General features: G+C 59.0%; 1 protein-coding gene across 4 annotated transcripts in view; it reads left to right on the top strand.

The window, feature by feature from the left end:
* LOC142826412 (uncharacterized) overlaps positions 1-18,219 on the top strand; it is a 63,332-nt gene that overhangs the window by 11,086 nt on the left and 34,027 nt on the right. Inside the window, exon 1 of one of the 4 annotated variants that reach the window (XM_075918651.1) lies at positions 2-810. The exons of the other annotated variants lie outside the window; for them this stretch is intronic. Coding sequence (XP_075774766.1) covers positions 525-810 — 286 coding nt within the window. The 5' untranslated portion in view covers positions 2-524. Of the gene's footprint in view, position 1; positions 811-18,219 lie in introns of those variants that run through there. 4 annotated transcript variants of the gene reach the window in all.

Raw genomic sequence — 18,219 nt, 5'->3', positions numbered from 1 at the left:
GTGCTGGGCTGGCCTGTGCTGGTGCGATGCCGGGGTGCAGCGGGGGGGTACCCGGTGCCAGGGAAGGGGCCCAGCAGGACACTGCCCTGTGCACTGTGCCAGGCTCCTGCTGGCTCGCCGGCGGGTGAGCCCTGTGGCCACAGCCCCTCCCCGCCAGCAGCGCCGCTCCAGCCTGTGAGCACAAGCCCAGCCCGAGGAGCTGAGGCGGCAGCTTACATCACAATGTGCGCCAGGGGCCCAGCGCCTGTCATCACCCTGGCCGGCCCCGGCCAGCAGGGGCAGCCAGCAGGGAGAGCCAGCAGGGGCGAGGGGCAGCCAGCAGGGACAGCCAGCAGGGGCGAGGGGCAGCCAGCAGGGACAGCCAGCAGGGAGAGCCAGCAGGAACGGGCAGCAGGGGTGGCTAGCAGGGACAGCCAGCAGCAGTGGCCAGCAGGGAGAGCCAGTAGGGACAGCCAGCAGGGACAGCCAGCAGAGACAGCCAGCAGGGACAGCCAGCAGAGACAGCCAGCAGCAGCAGCAGCAGCATGGACAGCTCCATTCCCACGTGGGTGCGCGCGCTCTCCCCTGTGGGCTCGGTGGGAGAGCTGACCACCCTGCCCCCGTCCGTGGTGTCCTGCTATGAGCGGCTGCGCTTGGAGATCCAGGCGCTGATCACAGAGAACGAGGAGCTCAGGGATATGGTGGCCTTGATGGAGGAAAACATGCAGCTGCTCAACATCCTGCAGGACATTTCGCAGGGCTCCGACGCACCGCCGCAAACCATCACCACCCGGCGCAGGCCCCGCGTCCCAGTGGTCCAGTTCAGCCCAGGTCAGGTGGAGCCCGGAGCCCAGGTGGGGAGGGTGGCGTAGCCCTACGGCCTGAGCTGGCTGGACGCCCTTCAGGAAACCCCAGTATGCCTCGATATGGCCCACATGACGCCCTGTTCTCTGGGCATCGGGCACTCCCCCATACGGCCCACAGGGCGCCCTGTTCTCTGGGCACCGGGCACTCCCCCATACAGCCCACAGGGCGCCCTGTTCTCTGGGCATCGGGCACTCCCCCATACAGCCCACAGGGCGCCCTGTTCTCTGGGCATCGGGCACTCCCCCATACAGCCCACAGGGCGCCCTGTTCTCTGGGCACCGGGCACTCCCCCATACGGCCCACAGGGCGCCCTGTTCTCTGGGCACCGGGCACTCCCCCATACGGCCCACAGGGCGCCCTGTTCTCTGGGCATCGGGCACTCCCCCATACAGCCCACAGGGCGCCCTGTTCTCTGGGCACCGGGCACTCCCCCATACGGCCCACACGACGCCCTGTTCTCTGGGCACCGGGCACTCCCCCATACGGCCCACAGGGCGCCCTGTTCTCTGGGCATCGGGCACTCCCCCATACAGCCCACAGGGCGCCCTGTTCTCTGGGCACCGGGCACTCCCCCATACGGCCCACACGACGCCCTGTTCTCTGGGCACCGGGCACTCCCCCATACGGCCCACAGGGCGCCCTGTTCTCTGGGCACCGGGCACTCCCCCATACAGCCCACAGGGCGCCCTGTTCTCTGGGCACCGGGCACTCCCCCATACGGCCCACACGACGCCCTGTTCTCTGGGCACCGGGCACTCCCCCATACGGCCCACAGGGCGCCCTGTTCTCTGGGCACCGGGCACTCCCCCATACGGCCCACACGACGCCCTGTTCTCTGGGCACCGGGCACTCCCCCATACGGCCCACAGGGCGCCCTGTTCTCTGGGCACCGGGCACTCCCCCATACGGCCCACAGGGCGCCCTGTTCTCTGGGCACCGGGCACTCCCCCATACGGCCCACACGACGCCCTGTTCTCTGGGCACCGGGCACTCCCCCATACGGCCCACACGACGCCCTGTTCTCTGGGCACCGGGCACTCCCCCATACGGCCCACACGACGCCCTGTTCTCTGGGCATCGGGCACTCCCCCATACGGCCCACAGGGCACCCTGTTCTCTGGGCACCGGGCACTCCCCCATACGGCCCACACGACGCCCTGTTCTCTGGGCACCGGGCACTCCCCCATACGGCCCACAGGGCGCCCTGTTCTCTGGGCACCGGGCACTCCCCCATACGGCCCACAGGGCGCCCTGTTCTCTGGCCACCGGGCACTCCCCCATACGGCCCACACGACGCCCTGTTCTCTGGGCACCGGGCACTACCCCATACGGCCCACAGGGCACCCTGTTCTCTGGGCACCGGGCACTCCCCCATACAGCCCACAGGGCGCCCTGTTCTCTGGGCACCGGGCACTCCCCCATACGGCCCACAGGGCGCCCTGTTCTCTGGGCACCGGGCACTCCCCCATACGGCCCACAGGGCGCCCTGTTCTCTGGGCACCGGGCACTCCCCCATACGGCCCACAGGGCGCCCTGTTCTCTGGGCACCGGGCACTCCCCCATACGGCCCACAGGGCGCCCTGTTCTCTGGGCACCGGGCACTCCCCCATACGGCCCACAGGGCGCCCTGTTCTCTGGGCACCGGGCACTCCCCCATACGGCCCACAGGGCGCCCTGTTCCCTGGGCACCGGGCACTCCCCCATACGTCCCACAGGGCACCCTGTTCTCTGGGCACCGGGCACTCCCCCATACGGCCCACAGGGCGCCCTGTTCTCTGGGCACCGGGCACTCCCCCATACGTCCCACAGGGCGCCCTGTTCTCTGGGCACCGGGCACTACCCCATACGGCCCACAGGGCGCCCTGTTCTCTGGGCACCGGGCACTCCCCCATACGGCCCACAGGGCGCCCTGTTCTCTGGGCACCGGGCACTCCCCCATACGGCCCACAGGGCGCCCTGTTCTCTGGGCACCGGGCACTCCCCCATACGGCCCACAGGGCGCCCTGTTCCCTGGGCACCGGGCACTCCCCCATACGTCCCACAGGGCACCCTGTTCTCTGGGCACCGGGCACTCCCCCATACGGCCCACAGGGCGCCCTGTTCTCTGGGCACCGGGCACTCCCCCATACGTCCCACAGGGCGCCCTGTTCTCTGGGCACCGGGCACTACCCCATACGGCCCACAGGGCGCCCTGTTCTCTGGGCACCGGGCACTCCCCCATACGGCCCACAGGGCGCCCTGTTCTCTGGGAACCGGGCACTCCCCCATACGGCCCACAGGGCGCCCTGTTCTCTGGGCACCGGGCACTCCCCCATACGGCCCACAGGGCGCACTGTTCTCTGGGCACCGGGCACTACCCCATACGGCCCACAGGGCGCCCTGTTCTCTGGGCACCGGGCACTCCCCCATACGGCCCACAGGGCGCCCTGTTCTCTGGGCACCGGGCACTCCCCCATACGGCCCACAGGGCGCCCTGTTCCCTGGGCACCGGGCACTCCCCCATACGGCCCACAGGGCGCCCTGTTCTCTGGGCACCGGGCACTCCCCCTTACGGCCCACAGGGCGTCCTGTTCTCTGGGCACCGGGCACTCTCCCATACGGCCCACAGGGCGTCCTGTTCTCTGGGCACCGGGCACTCCCCCATACGGCCCACAGGGCGCCCTGTTCTCTGGGCACCGGGCACTCCCCCATACGGCCCACAGGGCGCCCTGTTCCCTGGGCACCGGGCACTCCCCCATACGTCCCACAGGGCACCCTGTTCTCTGGGCACCGGGCACTCCCCCATACGGCCCACAGGGCGCCCTGTTCTCTGGGCACCGGGCACTCCCCCATACGTCCCACAGGGCACCCTGTTCTCTGGGCACCGGGCACTCCCCCATACGGCCCACAGGGCACCCTGTTCTCTGGGCACCAGGCACTCCCCCATACGGTCCGCACGCCCAGGGCTGGATTTAGGCACCAGCAAATCAAGCAGATACTTGGGGCGGCACATTTCCAAGCCGTCCCCTGCAATGCCCGACCCCGCCCTGCCCCACCAATTTTAAAGGGCCACGGGAGCTCGCCTCTAACTGCATGTCCCCAGGAGCTGGCTGTGCAGCGCAGCACGTCCAGGGTCTGCCCACCCCAACCGGCTCCAGTCCTGCCATGGCCCCAGCCCCCTTCGCCGGTGAGAGATCACTCCCTGCCAGCCGCCCGGCTCCCTGCGCCCCTCTGGCTCCGCACCACCTGTGCCCCTCACCGCCTCTGAGCCCGGCACCCCGGTCCCCCTGCTCTCCCTGTTCCCTGCGCCCCTCTGGCTCTGCGCCGCCCTTGCACCCCGCAACCCCTGATTCCTGCACTCCTCTAGCTCTATACTGCCCATTCCCTATGCCGCCCCTGTACGTTGGTGCCCGCGCCCCTCTGGCTCTGCCCTCCTCTGCATCCCGCAGCTCCTTTTCCCTGTGCCCCTCTGGGTCTGTGCCTCCCCTTCCCCACACTGCCCCTGGACCCCAATCCCTCTGCCCCTCCAGTTCCCTGCATCCCAGTCCCTGTGCTTACACAGGGGAGAGGTGATAACCCATCCCCCACCTTGCTCAGACACCCCGGTGCTCCCTGTGCCCCCCCAGCCCCCCTTACACAGGGGAGAGGTTATAACCCATCCCCCACCTGCCCTCAGACACCCCAGTGCTCCCTGTGCCCCCCCCCAGTCCCCCTCACACAGGGGAGAGGTGATAACCCATCCCCCACCTCCCCTCAGACACCCCAGTGCTCCCTGTGCCCCCCCAGCACCCCTTACACAGGGGAGAGGTTATAACCCATCCCCCACCTCCCCTCAGACACCCCAGTGCTCCCTGTGCCCCCCAGCCCCCCTTACACAGGGGAGAGGTTATAACCCATCCCCCACCTCCCCTCAGACACCCCAGTGCTCCCTGTGCCCCCCCAGCCCCCCTCACACAGGGGAGAGGTGATAACCCATCCCCCACCTCCCACAGACACCCCAGTGCTCCCTGTGCCCCCCAGCCCCCCCTCACACAGGGGAGAGGTTATAACCCATCCCCCACCTCCCCTCAGACACTCCAGTGCTCGCTGTGCCCCCCCAGCCCCCTTACACAGGGGAGAGGTTATAACCCATCCCCCACCTCCCCTCAGACACTCCAGTGCTCGCTGTGCCCCCCCAGCCCCCTTACACAGGGGAGAGGTTATAACCCATCCCCCACCTCCCCTCACACACCCCAGTGCTCCCTGTGCCCCCCCAGCCCCCCCTTACACAGGGGAGAGGTTATAACCCATCCCCCACCTCCCCTCACACACCCCAGTGCTCCCTGTGCCCCCCAGCCCTCCTTACACAGGGGAGAGGTTATAACCCATCCCCCACCTCCCCTCACACACCCCAGTGCTCCCTGTGCCCCCCCAGTCCCCCCTTACACAGGGGAGAGGTTATAACCCATCCCCCACCTCCCCTCAGACACCCCAGTGCTCCCTGTGCCCCCCAGCCCCCCTTACACAGGGGAGAGGTTATAACCCATCCCCCACCTCCCCTCAGACACCCCAGTGCTCCCTGTGCCCCCCCAGCCCCCCTCACACAGGGGAGAGGTTATAACCCATCCCCCACCTCCCCTCAGACACCCCAGTGCTCCCTGTGCCCCCCCAGCCCCCCTCACACAGGGGAGAGGTGATAACCCATCCCCCACCTCCCCTCAGACACCCCAGTGCTCCCTGTGCCCCCCAGCCCCCTTACACAGGGGAGAGGTTATAACCCATCCCCCACCTCCCCTCAGACACCCCAGTGCTCCCTGTGCCCCCCCAGCCCCCCCTTACACAGGGGAGAGGTTATAACCCATCCCCCACCTCCCCTCACACACCCCAGTGCTCCCTGTGCCCCCCAGCCCCCCTTACACAGGGGAGAGGTTCTAACCCATCCCCCACCTCCCCTCACACACCCCAGTGCTCCCTGTGCCCCCCAGCCCCCTTACACAGGGGAGAGGTTCTAACCCATCCCCCACCTCCCCTCAGACACCCCAGTGCTCCCTGTGCCCCCCAGTAGGGTTACCAAGTGTCCAGTTTTCTGCCATCTGTCCAGTAGAAAACTTCAGACAATACCGGAAAGGTGCACTGTGCAATGTCGGTATTTTCTGAATTCCGGGCTGGGTGCCAGACCGAAGCCTGGTGGGGGAGCGACTGGGAGGGGGGGCGCGATTGGTGCTGGGAGCCTGTGGTCATGTGCAAAAGCCGGGTGGGGTGCGGACTGGGACTCCCGACCACCACCCCCTGCCGCCCAGCTTCTGCTCGCAACTAAAGGGAGCTCCTGCTGGGGGTGTGGCCCCTTAGACACCCCCCCGCTAGGTCTGCTTCCTGCCCCCCTCGGTCCTCCCCACCTCCCAGCCAGCGCCGTGGCCCTCGACCCCCTCAGCTCTGCTTCCCAGCGCTTCCCCTTCCTTCCGGCCAATCCCGTGGCCCCTGACCCCCCCTCCAGCTCTGCTTCCCAGCGCTCCCCCTCCCTTCCGGCCAATCCCGTGGCCCCTGACCCCCCCCCAGCTCTGCTTCCCAGCGCTCCCCCTTCCTTCCGGCCAATCCTGTGGCCCCTGACCCCCCCCCCAGCTCTGCTTCCCAGCGCTCCCCCTTCCTTCCGGCCAATCCCGTGGCCCCTGACCCCCCCCCCCAGCTCTGCTTCCCAATGCTCCCCCTTCCTTCCGGCCAATCCCGTGGCCCCTGACCCCCCTCCAGCTCTGCTTCCCAGCGCTCCCCCTTCCTTCCGGCCAATCCCGTGGCCCCTGACCCCCCCCCAGCTCTGCTTCCCAGCGCTCCCCCTCCCTTCTGGCCAGCCCCGTGGCCCCTGACCCCCCCCCAGCTCTGCTTCCCAGCGCTCCCCCTTCCTTCTGGCCAATCCCATGGCCCCTGACCCTCCCCAGCTCTGCTTCCCAGCGCTCCCCCTTCCTTCCGGCCAGCCCCGTGGCCCCTGACCCTCCCCCAGCTCTGCTTCCCAGCGCTCCCCCTTCCTTCCGGCCAGCCCCGTGGCCCCTGACCCTCCCCCAGCTCTGCTTCCTGCTCTCCCCCCGCCCCCTCCGTTTCCTCCCGGCTGGCCCCCAGACCGCCCCTGCCAACTCTGCTTCCTGCCCCGCCCCCCTCCCAGCCAGCCCCGCCCCCTCCCAGTAGTTTACTCGACATAGTCAATGAAGCGGTGATTTAAATAATCCCCACTTCATTAAAATAAAAATGGCCGCCGTGCTGTGCGGACAATCAGGTGATCTGGCACAGTGCAGCAGCCATTTTTATTTTAATGAATTGGAGATTATTTAAGTCCCCACTTCATTGACTATGTCAAGGGAACCACTTTGCATGACTCCGTCGACGGAGCCCTGTAGTCTAGACATAAGAACGTAAGAACCAGACGTACCCAGACTGTCGACAAAGACGTCTCGACGACAGCCAGGTCTGTGGCACAGCAAGCCGCTTTGTCCACATGACCGTGTAGACGCAAAGGACCGTGTAGATGCAATAACGCCCTCTGTCCACAGCTCTGTCGACACAAGGCGTTATTCCTAGGAGAATGAGGGTTACCTCCGTCAACAGAACTGCCGAGTGCTGTCAACATAAGAACATAAGAACGGCCGTACTGGGTCAGACCAAAGGTCCATCTAGCCCAGTGTCCTGTCTGCCCACAGTGGCCAGCACCAGGTGCCCCGGAGGGGGTGGACCAAAGACAATGATCAAGCGATTTGTCTCCTGCCATCTCTCTTCAGCCTCTGACAAACAGAGGCCAAGGACACCATTTTATCCCCTGGCTAATAGCCTTTTATGGACCTAACCTCCATGAATTTATCCAGCTTCTCTTTAAACTCTGTTAGGGTCTGTCTATACTACAAAGTTCGAATTAACTTTGCTAGGCGCTACACATACAAACCGCTAGTTCGAACTTATTTCAAACTAGCGGGGCGCTTAATTCAAACTAGGTAAACCTCATTCTACGAGGACTAACGCCTAGTTCGAATTAGCTAGTTCGAATTAAGGGCTGTGTAGCCCTTTAGTTCGAACTAGTGGGAGGCTAGCCCTCCCCAGTTTGCCCTGGTGGCCACTCTGGCCAACACCAGGGAAACTCTTCTGCCCCCCTCCCAGCCCCGGAGCCCTTAAAGGGGCATGGTCTGGCTACGGTGCCCATGCCAGGTGCAAGCCTGCCAGCACCCAGCCAGCAGACCCTGTACCTGGCACGGCATGAACCAGCCACCCACTGCCACCCAGCCCTCTGCCTCTTCCCGGGACCAGGCTAGTGGCTCCCAGGAGCCTGCCCGAAGCCGCAAGAGGCGGGCGCCCACCTGGTCTAGTGCAGAGATCGTGGACCTCATCCACAACCTCCGCACTAGGCACAGGAAAGTGGCCGTCTAGGGCAGGAGAGCTGCCAGCCTGGCCACCCAGGAGCAGGTTGGCATGAAAATCAAGGTGGTCCACTGAGACCCCCGACCCTGAGCCCTGAGCTTAGAATGGCCGTACTGGGTCAGACCAAAGGTCCATCTAGCCCAGTAGCCTGTCTGCCGACAGCGGCCAACACTAGGGACCCTGGAGGGGATGGACCGAAGACAATGACCAAGCCATTTGTCTCGTGCCATCCCTCTCCAGCCCTTCCAAAACAGAGGCCAGAACACCATTTCTATCCCCTGCTAATACCACTCTATGGACCCAGCCTCCACGAATTTATCTAACTTCTCTTTAAACTCTGTTCTAGTTCTAGCCTTCACAGCCTCCTGCAGCAAGGAGTTCCACAGGTTGACTATTTGCTTTGTGAAGAAGAACTTTCTGTTATTAGTTTGAAGCCTGCTACACATTCATTTCATTTGGTGTCCTCTAGTCCTTCTTTATGGGAACTAATGAAGAACTTTTCTTTATGCACCATCTCCACACCACTCATGATTTTATAGACCTCTATCATATCCCCCCTCAGTCTCCTCTTTTCTAAGCTGAAACGTCCCACTCGCTTTAACCTCTCTTCATATGGGACCCGTTCCAAACCCCTAATCATTTTAGTTGCCCTTTTCTGAACCCTTTCCAAGGCCAAAATATCTTTTTTGAGGTGAGGAGACCACATCTGTACACAGTATTCAAGATATGGACATACCATAGTTTTATACAGGGGCAGTAAGATATTCTGGGTCTTATTTTCTATCCCTTTCCTAATAATTCCTAGCATCCTATTTGCCTTTTTGACCACCGCTGCACAGTGTGTGGAAGTTTTCAGAGAACTGGCCACGATAACTCCAAGATCTTTCCTGATTTGTCATAGTCAAATTAGCCCCCATCATACTGTACGTATAGTTGGGGTTATTTTTCCCGATGTGCATTACTTTACACTTATCCACATTAAATTTCATTTGCCATTTTGCTGCCCAATCACTCAGTTTGGTGAGATCTTCTTGGAGTCCCTCACAGTCTGCTTCTGTCTTGACTATCCTAAACAGTTTTGTATCACCTGCAAACTTTACCACCTCACTGCTTACCCCTTTCTCCAGATCATTTATGAATAAGTTGAAAAGGATTGGTCCCAGGACTGACCCTTGGGGGACCCCACTAGTTACCCCTCTCCATTCTGAAAATTTACCATTTATTCCTACCCTTTGTTTCCTGTCTTTTAACCAGTTCTCAATCCAAGAAAGGACCTTCCCTCTTATCCCATGGCCATGTAATTTACACAAGAGCCTTTGCTGAGGGACCTTGTCAAAGGCTTTCTGAAAATCCAAGTATACTATATCTACTGGATCCCCCTTGTCCGCATGTTTGTTAACCCCTTCAAAGAACTCTGAGGGTATGTCTACACTACCCCCCTAGTTCGAACTAGCGGGGTAATGTATGCATACCAAACTTGCTAATGAAGCCCAGGATTTGAATTTCCCGGGCTTCATTACCATAAAGCCGGGTCTGCCATTTTTAAAAGCCGGCTTGTTCGAACCCCGTGCCGCGTGGCTACACGCGGCACGGACTAGATAGTTCGAACTATGTAATTATTCCAAACTATCTGTACGCCTCGTGGAATGAGGTGTACAGATAGATCGGAATGGCTACATAGTTCGAACTATCTAGCCCGTGCCGCGTGTAGCGACGCGGCACGGTGTTCGAACAAGCCGGCTTTTAAAATGGCGGAGCCGGCTTTATGCTAATGAAGCCCGGGAAATTCAAATCCCGGGCTTCATTAGCAAGTTCGGTATGCATACATTACCCCCCTAGTTCGAACTAGGGGGGTAGTGTAGACATACCCTAACAGATTAGTAAGACAGGATTTCCCTTTACAGAAACCATGTTGACTTTTGTCCAACAAATTATGTTCTTCTACTTGGTTCACAATTTTATTCTTTACTATTGTTTTGACTAATTTGCCCGGTACTGAAGTTAGCCTTACCGGTCTGTAATTGCCAGGATCGCCTCTACAGCCCTTTTTAAATATTGGTGTCACGTTGGCTACCTTCCAGTCATTAGGTACGGAAGCCGATTTAAAGGATAGGCTACAAACCACAGATAATAGCTCAGCAATTTCCCATTTGAGTTCTTTTAGAACCCTTGGATGAACGCCATCCGGTCCCGGAGATTTGTTAGCATTAAGTTTTTCTATTTGTTCCAAAACCTCCTCTAATGACACTTCAATCCGGGACAGTTCCTCAGATTCATCACCTACAAAGGACGGTGCAGATTCGGGAATCTCCCCAACATCCTCAGCCGTGAAGACTGAAGCAAAGAAATCATTTAGTTTCTCCGCAATGGCTTTATTGTCCTTGATTGCTCCTTTTATAGCTCGATCATCTAGGGGACCCACAGGTTTTTTAGCAGGTTTCCTGCTTCTAACGTACTTAAAAAACATTTTGTTATTTCTTTTTCAGTTTTTGGCTAGCTGTTCCTCAAAATCTTTTTTTGCTTTTCTTATTACATGTTTACACTTGATTTGACAGTGTTTATGTTCCTTTCTATTTATCTCACTAGGATTGGACTTCCACTTCTTAAAAGATACCTTTTTGTCCCTCACTGCTTCTTTTACATGGTGGTTAAGCCACGGTGACTCTTTTTTAGGTCTCTTGCTATGTTTTTTAATTTGGGGTATACATTTAAGTTGGGCCTCTATTGTGGTGTCTTTAAAAAGTTTCCATGCAGCTTTCAGGGATTTGGCTCCAGTCACTGTGCCTTTTAATTTCTGTTTAACAAACCTCCTCATTTTTGTGTAATTCCCCTTTTTGAAATTAAATGCCAGGGTGCTGGACTGCTGAGGTGTTCTTCCCACCACTGGAATGTTGGTCACTATGGTCACTATTCCCAAGCGGTCCTGTAACGGTTATATCCTGGACCTGATCCTGCGCTCCACTCAGGACTAAATCGAGAATTGCCTCTCTCCTTGTGGGTTCCTGCACCAGCTGCTCCAAGAAGCAGTCATTTAAGCCATTGAGAAATTTTATCTCCGCTTCTCTTCCTGAGGTGACATGGATCCAGTCAATATGGGGGTAATTAAAATCCCCCATTATTACAGAGTTCTCTATTTTGGTAGCCTCTCTAATCTCCCTCAGCATTTCAATGTCAGTATCGCTGTCCTGGTCAGGTGGTCGGTAATATATCCTACTGCTAATTTCTTATTATTGGAGCATGGAATTACTATCCATAGCGATTCTATTGAACATGTTGATTCACTTAATATTTTTATTTCATTTGATTCTACATTATCTTCCACATACAGTGCCACTCTGCCACCCACCCATCCTGCTCTATCCTTTCTATAGATTTTATATCCCGGTATGATTGTGTCCCACAGATTTTCCTCATTCCACCAGGTTTCAGTGATGCCTATTATGTCAATCTCCTCATTTAATACGAGGTACTCTAGTTCACCCATCTTATTAGTCAGACTCCTAGTATTTGTGTACAAGCACTTTAAAAATTTGCCACTGCTTATTTGTCTGCCCTTCCCTGATGCATTGGATTCCTTTGTATGCGGTTGTTTGTCTGCTCTGGCCCATGGTTTGTCCTCCCCCCTCCTCTCTTTCTCACTACAGCTTAGAGAATCTCTGTCAATGGATTCTCCTCTAAGAGAAGTCTCCCTCCGATTTACATGCATCTCCGCACCAATCGGCTTTCCCCCATCTCTTAGTTTAAAAACTGCTCTACGACCTTTTTAATGTTTATTGCCAGCAGTCTGGTTCCACCCTGGTTTAGGTAGAGCCCATCCTTCCTGTATAGGCTCCCCCTCCCCCAAAAGTGTCCCCAGTTCCTAATAAATCTAAACCCCTCTTCCCTACACCATTGTTTCATCCACGCATTGAGACTGAAGCTCTGCCTGCCTACCTGGCCCTGCGCGTGGAACTGGAAGCATTTCCGAGAACGCCACCATAGAGGTCCTGGATTTCAGTCTCTTTCCTAGCAACCTAAATTTGGCCTCCAAGACGTCTCTCCCACCCTTCCCTATGTCATTGGTACCTACATGTACCACGACCACCGGCTCCTCCCCAGCACTACACATAAGTCTATGTAGATGCCTCGAGAGATCCGCAACCTTCGCACCAGGCAGGCAAGTGACCATACGGTTCTCCCAGTCATCACAAACCCAACTATCTATGTTTCTAACGATTGAATCACCTACTACTAACACCTGCCTCTTCCTAACTGGCATTCCCTCCCCATCAGAGGTATCCTCAGTGCGAGAGGATACCGCAACATCCTCTGGGAGGAGGGTCCCAACTACGGGATGGTTTCCCTCTGCTCCCATTGAATGCTCTTTTCCCTTGAGACTTTCATCCTCCTTAAGAGCACTGGGGCTCTCAGACTGGAGGTGGGACAGTACTACGGTGTCCCAGAAAGTCTATCAACATAGCTCTCTACCTCCCTTAGCTCCTCCAGTTCAGCCACCCTGGCCTCCAAAGCCCGAATTCGGTCTCTGAGGGTCAGGAGCTCCTTGCAACGGGTGCACACATACGCCACCCGCCCACAGGGCAGGTAATCATACATGATGTCATCAGAACTCGGCGGCAGTGTAGACGCAGGTATAGCTTTGTCTACAAAAGTCCACTTTTGTCGACAAAACCCTGTAATCTAGACACGCCCTCTGTGTCTCTCAACTCCCGGTTTAACTCTCTGCCTCAGAGAGATCAGACGCGGTATCTTTACAATTCAGATTTCATCACGGTATGCTCATTGGTTCTTCTAGCCCTATGCCAACATCCTTGCTAGCTACCTGAGTTAACCCCTTAGTCACTGGGTGCTGGCCAGAACCCCTCCTATCCATCAGAACAGGTGAGAAGTGATAAACCCATTTCACCACCTCCCAACAGGTTCTCCCAGTCCCAAAGGACCAGCCACAGTCCCAGGGCGATTAATAGAATCCCAGGACTGGCAGAGACCTCGGGATGCATCGAGTCCAGCCCCAACTCAATCATCCCAGCCAGGGCTTTGTCCAGCTGGTCTCGGGATTCCACCCCCTCCCTAGGGAACCCAGCCCAGCGCTTCCCCGCCCGCCTAGGGAAATCGTTTTTCCTAATATCCAACCGAGACCTCCCACACTGCAACCTGAGCCCATTGCTCCTTGTTCTGCCACCTGTCACCACTGAGAACAGCCTCTCTCCATCCTCTCTGGACCCCCCTGCAGGGAGTTGCAGGCTGCTCTCAAATCCCCCCTCACTCAGCTCTTACCCCAACGAGCTGGCTGGGCCCGTCAGTCAGCGTCTGGCTTCGGCAGGCTGCTAGTGACAGAGGGGAAGGCCGAGCGTGGCACCGTCACAGAAAGCGCCTCGCACTCACCGCGATGCAAGCGATGGGGCAAAGCGCTGACTTAACAGTCTCTGGACCACGTCCTGGGGCCGGTGGGGTCACTGGTCCTCCCGGTCTCTGTTCATAATAGGGAGGCTTCTGGGGTGAGTGAAGACAAATGGAGGGTCCCCCCCAACCCTTTTTATCCCCTTGCCCACGCGGAGGGAACCCCATTGATCTCCTTGTGCGGAGGCACCTCCCAAAGTGGAGCGTGTGACCTGCTCCGGCCCTTTCTAGGCCAGCGCCCGAGGGCACACGTGTGACTGCAGGTTCCAGCAAGATTCCTGGGACGAGCAGCTGGGCCATGGTCCGGGGAGCGCTGCTGGCCACTGAGCACCTGCCCCGCCCCTGGCAGCAGCTGGGCCATCCCTGCGGCTGGCTCCCAGATGCAAACACTTGAAACACCAGCCCAGGGCCACTGCTCACAGCATCATGCCCAACCCACAGGCCTGTGAGCAGCGCGGCCCCAGCCCAGCCCTAGAACAGCCCCAGCCTGGCTCTAGAACGGCCCCAGCCCAGCCCTAGAACAGCCCCAGCCTGGCTCTAGAACGGCCCCAGCCCAGCCCTAGAACGGCCCCAGCCCGGCCCTAGAACGGTCCCAGCCCAGCCCTAGAATGGCCCCAGCCCGGCCCTAGAACAGCCCCAGCCCGGCCCTAGAACAGCCCCAGCCCGGCCCTAGAATGGCCCCAGCCTGGCTCTAGAACGGCCCCAGCCTGGCTCTAGAACGGCCCCAGCCCTGCCCTAGAATGGCCCCAGCTTGGCTCTAGAATGGCCCCAGCCTGGCTCTAGAACGGCCCCAGCCCAGCCCTAGAACAGCCCCAGCCTGGCTCTAGAACGGCCCCAGCCCAACCCTAGAACGGCCCCAGCCCGGCCCTAGAACAGCCCCAGCTTGGCTCTAGAATGGCCCCAGCCCGGCCCTAGAACGGCCCCAGCCCAGCCCTAGAACGGCCCCAGCCCGGCCCTAGAACGGCCCCAGCCCGGCCCTAGAACAGCCCCAGCTTGGCTCTAGAATGGCCCCAGCCCGGCCCTAGAACGGCCCCAGCCCGGCCCTAGAACAGCCCCAGCCTGGCTCTAGAACTTCCCCAGCCCGGCCCTAGAACGGCCCCAGCCTGGCTCTAGAACAACCCCAGCCCAGCCCTAGAACAGCCCCAGCCTGGCTCTAGAACGGCCCCAGCCCAGCCCTAGAACGGCCCTGGTCTGGCCCTCAAATGGCCCCAGACCAGCCCCAGACCAGGCCTAGAATGGCCTCAGTACAACCCCAGCTCGACCCCAGTACAACCCCAACCCAGCCCCAGTATGGCCCCAGCCTGACCCCAGGATGATCCCAACCTGGCCCCAGTACAGCCCCAGCCCGGCCCCAGTACAACCCCAGCCCAGCCCCAGTATGGCCCCAGCCTGACCCCAGGATGATCCTAACCTGGCCCCAGTACAGCCCCAGCCCGGCCCCAGTACGACCCCAGTACAACCCCAGCCCAGCCCCAGTACGACCCCAACCCGGCCCCAGTATGGCCCAAGTATGGCCCCAGCCCGGCCCCAGTATGGCCCCAGCCTGACCCCAGGATGATCCTAACCTGGCCCCAGTACGACCCCAGCCCAGCCCCAGTACGACCCCAACCCGGCCCCAGTATGGCCCAAGTATGACCCCAGCCCAGCCCCAGAGTGGCTCCAGCCCAGCCTCAGTCCTGCCCCATCGCAGCCCCAGCCTGGCCCTAGAACGGCCCCAGCCCGGCCCCGGCTTCCAATAGTCCCCTCCCTGGGCCTGTGTGCCTCATCCCGGGGGGCAAACTCTGGGAGCGCTATGGGAATCCATCCCACAGTCGGGCCCCTCCTGGCAGAGGGTGTCGTGGCCCCTCTCGCACTGAGGGTCCCTCTCCGGGGGGAGCGCCCGTCGTCAGGAAGAGGCAGGGGTTCGTAGTGGGGGGAACAGAGAGAGCTGGCTTTGGGACGGCCGGGAGAACCGTCTGGTGCGAAGGTTGCGGATCTCTCCAGACATCTAGACAGACGTGTGTGTCGTGCTGGGGGGAGCTGGTGGCCATGCTACATGGAGGAACCAGTGACATGGGGAGGGGCAGGAGAGAGGTTCTGGAGGCCAAATTTACACTGTTAGGAAAAAGATTGAAATTCATAGAACCATAGAGCTGGAGGAGACCTCAGGAGTCGTCAAGTCCAGCCCCCTGCTCTAGGCAGGACCAATCCCAACTACATCAACCCAGTCAGGGCTTTGTCAAGCCGAGACTTAAACACCTCTAGGGATGGAGACTCCACTACTTCCCTAGGGAACCCATTCCAGTGCTTCACCTCCCTCCTAGGGAAATAGTTTTTCCTAATATCCAACCTGGACCTCTCCCACCACAACTTGAGACCATTGCTCCTTGTTCTGCATCTGTCACTGCTGAGAACAGCCTCTCTCCAGGCTGCTCTCAAATCCCCCCTCACTCTTCGCTTCTGCAGACTAAACAGACCCAAGTCCCTCAGCCTCTCCTCATAGGTCATGTGCTCCAGCCCCCTAATCATTTTGGTCGCCCTCCACTGGACCCTCTCCAATGCACCCACATCCTTTTTGTAGTGGGGGACCCAGAACTGGACACAATACTCCAGATGCGGCCTCACCAGAGCCAAATTAAGGGGAATAATGACATCTCTGGATCTGCTGGCAATGCTCCTCTTAATGCACCCTAATATACAATTATGTTCTTATGTTCATTAGCCTTCTTGGCTACAAGGGCGACTGTTGACTCATCTCCAGCTTCTCATCCACTGTAACCCCCAGGGCCTTTTCTGCAGAATCTCTACTTAGCCAGTCGGTCCCCAGCCTGTACCAATGCTTGGGATTCTTCCCTCCGAGGGCAGGACTCTGCACTTGTCCTTGTTGAACCTCATCAGATTTCTTTTGGCCCAATCCTCTGATCTGTCCAGGTCACTCTGGACCCTTCCCTGCCCTCCAGCGTATCTGCCACTCCTCCTAGCTTAGTGTCATCCGCAAACTTGCTGAGGGTGCAATCCATCCCCTCATCCAGGTCATTAATAAAGATATTGAACAAAACCGGTCCTAGAATCTCCAGGACCTCTATGGTGGCATTCTCGGAAATGCTTCCAGTTTCACGTGCAGGGCCAGGCAGGCAGAGCGTCAGAGTCTCAATGTGTGGATGAGACGATGGTGTAGGGAGGAGGGGTTTAGACTTTTGGGAACTGGGGACACTTTTGGGCTGGGGGGAGGCTAGACAGGAAGGACGGGCTCCACCTAGACCAGAATGGAACCAGACTGCTGGCATGTCACATTCCAAAGGTCGTCGAGCAGTTTTTAAACTAAGGGCTGGGGAAAGCCAACGGGTGCGGAGGAGCACGTGGACTGGACAGAAACACCTCTTAGGGGAGGGTCTGTTCAGAGAGATGCTCTGTGTCCTAGTCAGGAGGAGAGGATGGACGAATGGGTCACATCAGATGAGACGCAATCAAATGAAAAAGAGTCAAACCCATCAGGGAGTGGCAGACAGATAAACAGGGACAAATATTTAAAGTGCTTATACACAAATGCTAGAAGTCTAAATAGTAAACCAGGTGAACTGGAGGGCCTAGTTCTAAGGGAGGATATTGATGTAACTAGCCAGTTAGCCCGGCATAAGACGGGATTTTCAGGTCTCTCCTCCATGTCGGTCTCCTCTCCTGAGCCTCCGGTCTCTCGCGCCGTCTCTCTCTCTCTCCTCCTCCTCCTTCCTCCCCTCCTCTCCCTCTCTCAGCTCTCCTCCTCCTCCTGCCTCTCTCTCTGTCTCTCTGTCTCTCTCTCTCTCTCTCTCTCTCTCAGCTCTCCTCCTCCTCCTGCCTCTCTCTCTGTCTCTCTCTCTGTCTCTCTCTCAGCTCTCCTCCCCCTCCTGCCTCTCTCTCTGTCTCTCTGTCTCTCTCTCAGCTCTCCTCCCCCTCCTGCCTCCCTCTCTGTCTCTCTCTCTCTCTCTCAGCTCTCCTCCCCCTCCTGCCTCTCTCTCTGACTCTCTCAGCTCTCCTCCCCCTTCTGCTTCTCTCTCTGTCTCTCTCTCTCTCTCAGCTCTCCTCCCCCTCCTGCCTCTCTCTCTCTCTCTCTCTCTCTCTCAGCTCTCCTCCCCCTCCTGCCTCTCTCTCTGTCTCTCTCTCTCTCTCTCAGCTCTCCTCCCCTCCTGCCTCTCTCTCTGTCTCTCTCTCTCTCTCTCTCAGCTCTCCTCCCCCTCCTGCCTCTCTCTCTGTCTCTCTCTCTCTCTCTCAGCTCTCCTCCCCCTCCTGCCTCTCTCTCTGTCTCTCTCTCTCTCTCTCAGCTCTCCTCCCTCTCCTGCCTCTCTCTCTGTCTCTCTCTCTCTCTCAGCTCTCCTCCCCTCCTGCCTCTCTCTCTGTCTCTCTCCCTCTCTCAGCTCTCCTCCCCCTCCTGCCTCTCTCTCTGTCTCTCTCTCTCTCTCTAAGCTCTCCTCCCCCTCCTGCCTCTCTCTCTGTCTCTCTCTCTCTCTCTCTCAGCTCTCCTCCCCCTCCTGCCTCTCTCTCTGTCTCTCTGTCTCTCTCTCAGCTCTCCTCCCACTCCTGCCTCTCTCTCTCTCTCTCTCTCTCTCTCAGCTCTCCTCCCCCTCCTGCCTCTCTCTCTCTCTCTCTCTCTCTCTCTCTCTCTCTCAGCTC

The sequence above is a fragment of the Pelodiscus sinensis genome, unplaced genomic scaffold, assembly GCF_049634645.1.
Source record: "Pelodiscus sinensis isolate JC-2024 unplaced genomic scaffold, ASM4963464v1 ctg165, whole genome shotgun sequence".
Classification (NCBI taxonomy): domain Eukaryota; kingdom Metazoa; phylum Chordata; order Testudines; family Trionychidae; genus Pelodiscus; species Pelodiscus sinensis.
The sequence above is the reverse complement of the archived record's forward strand: the minus strand, read 5'-3'. Positions and strand labels throughout refer to the sequence as shown.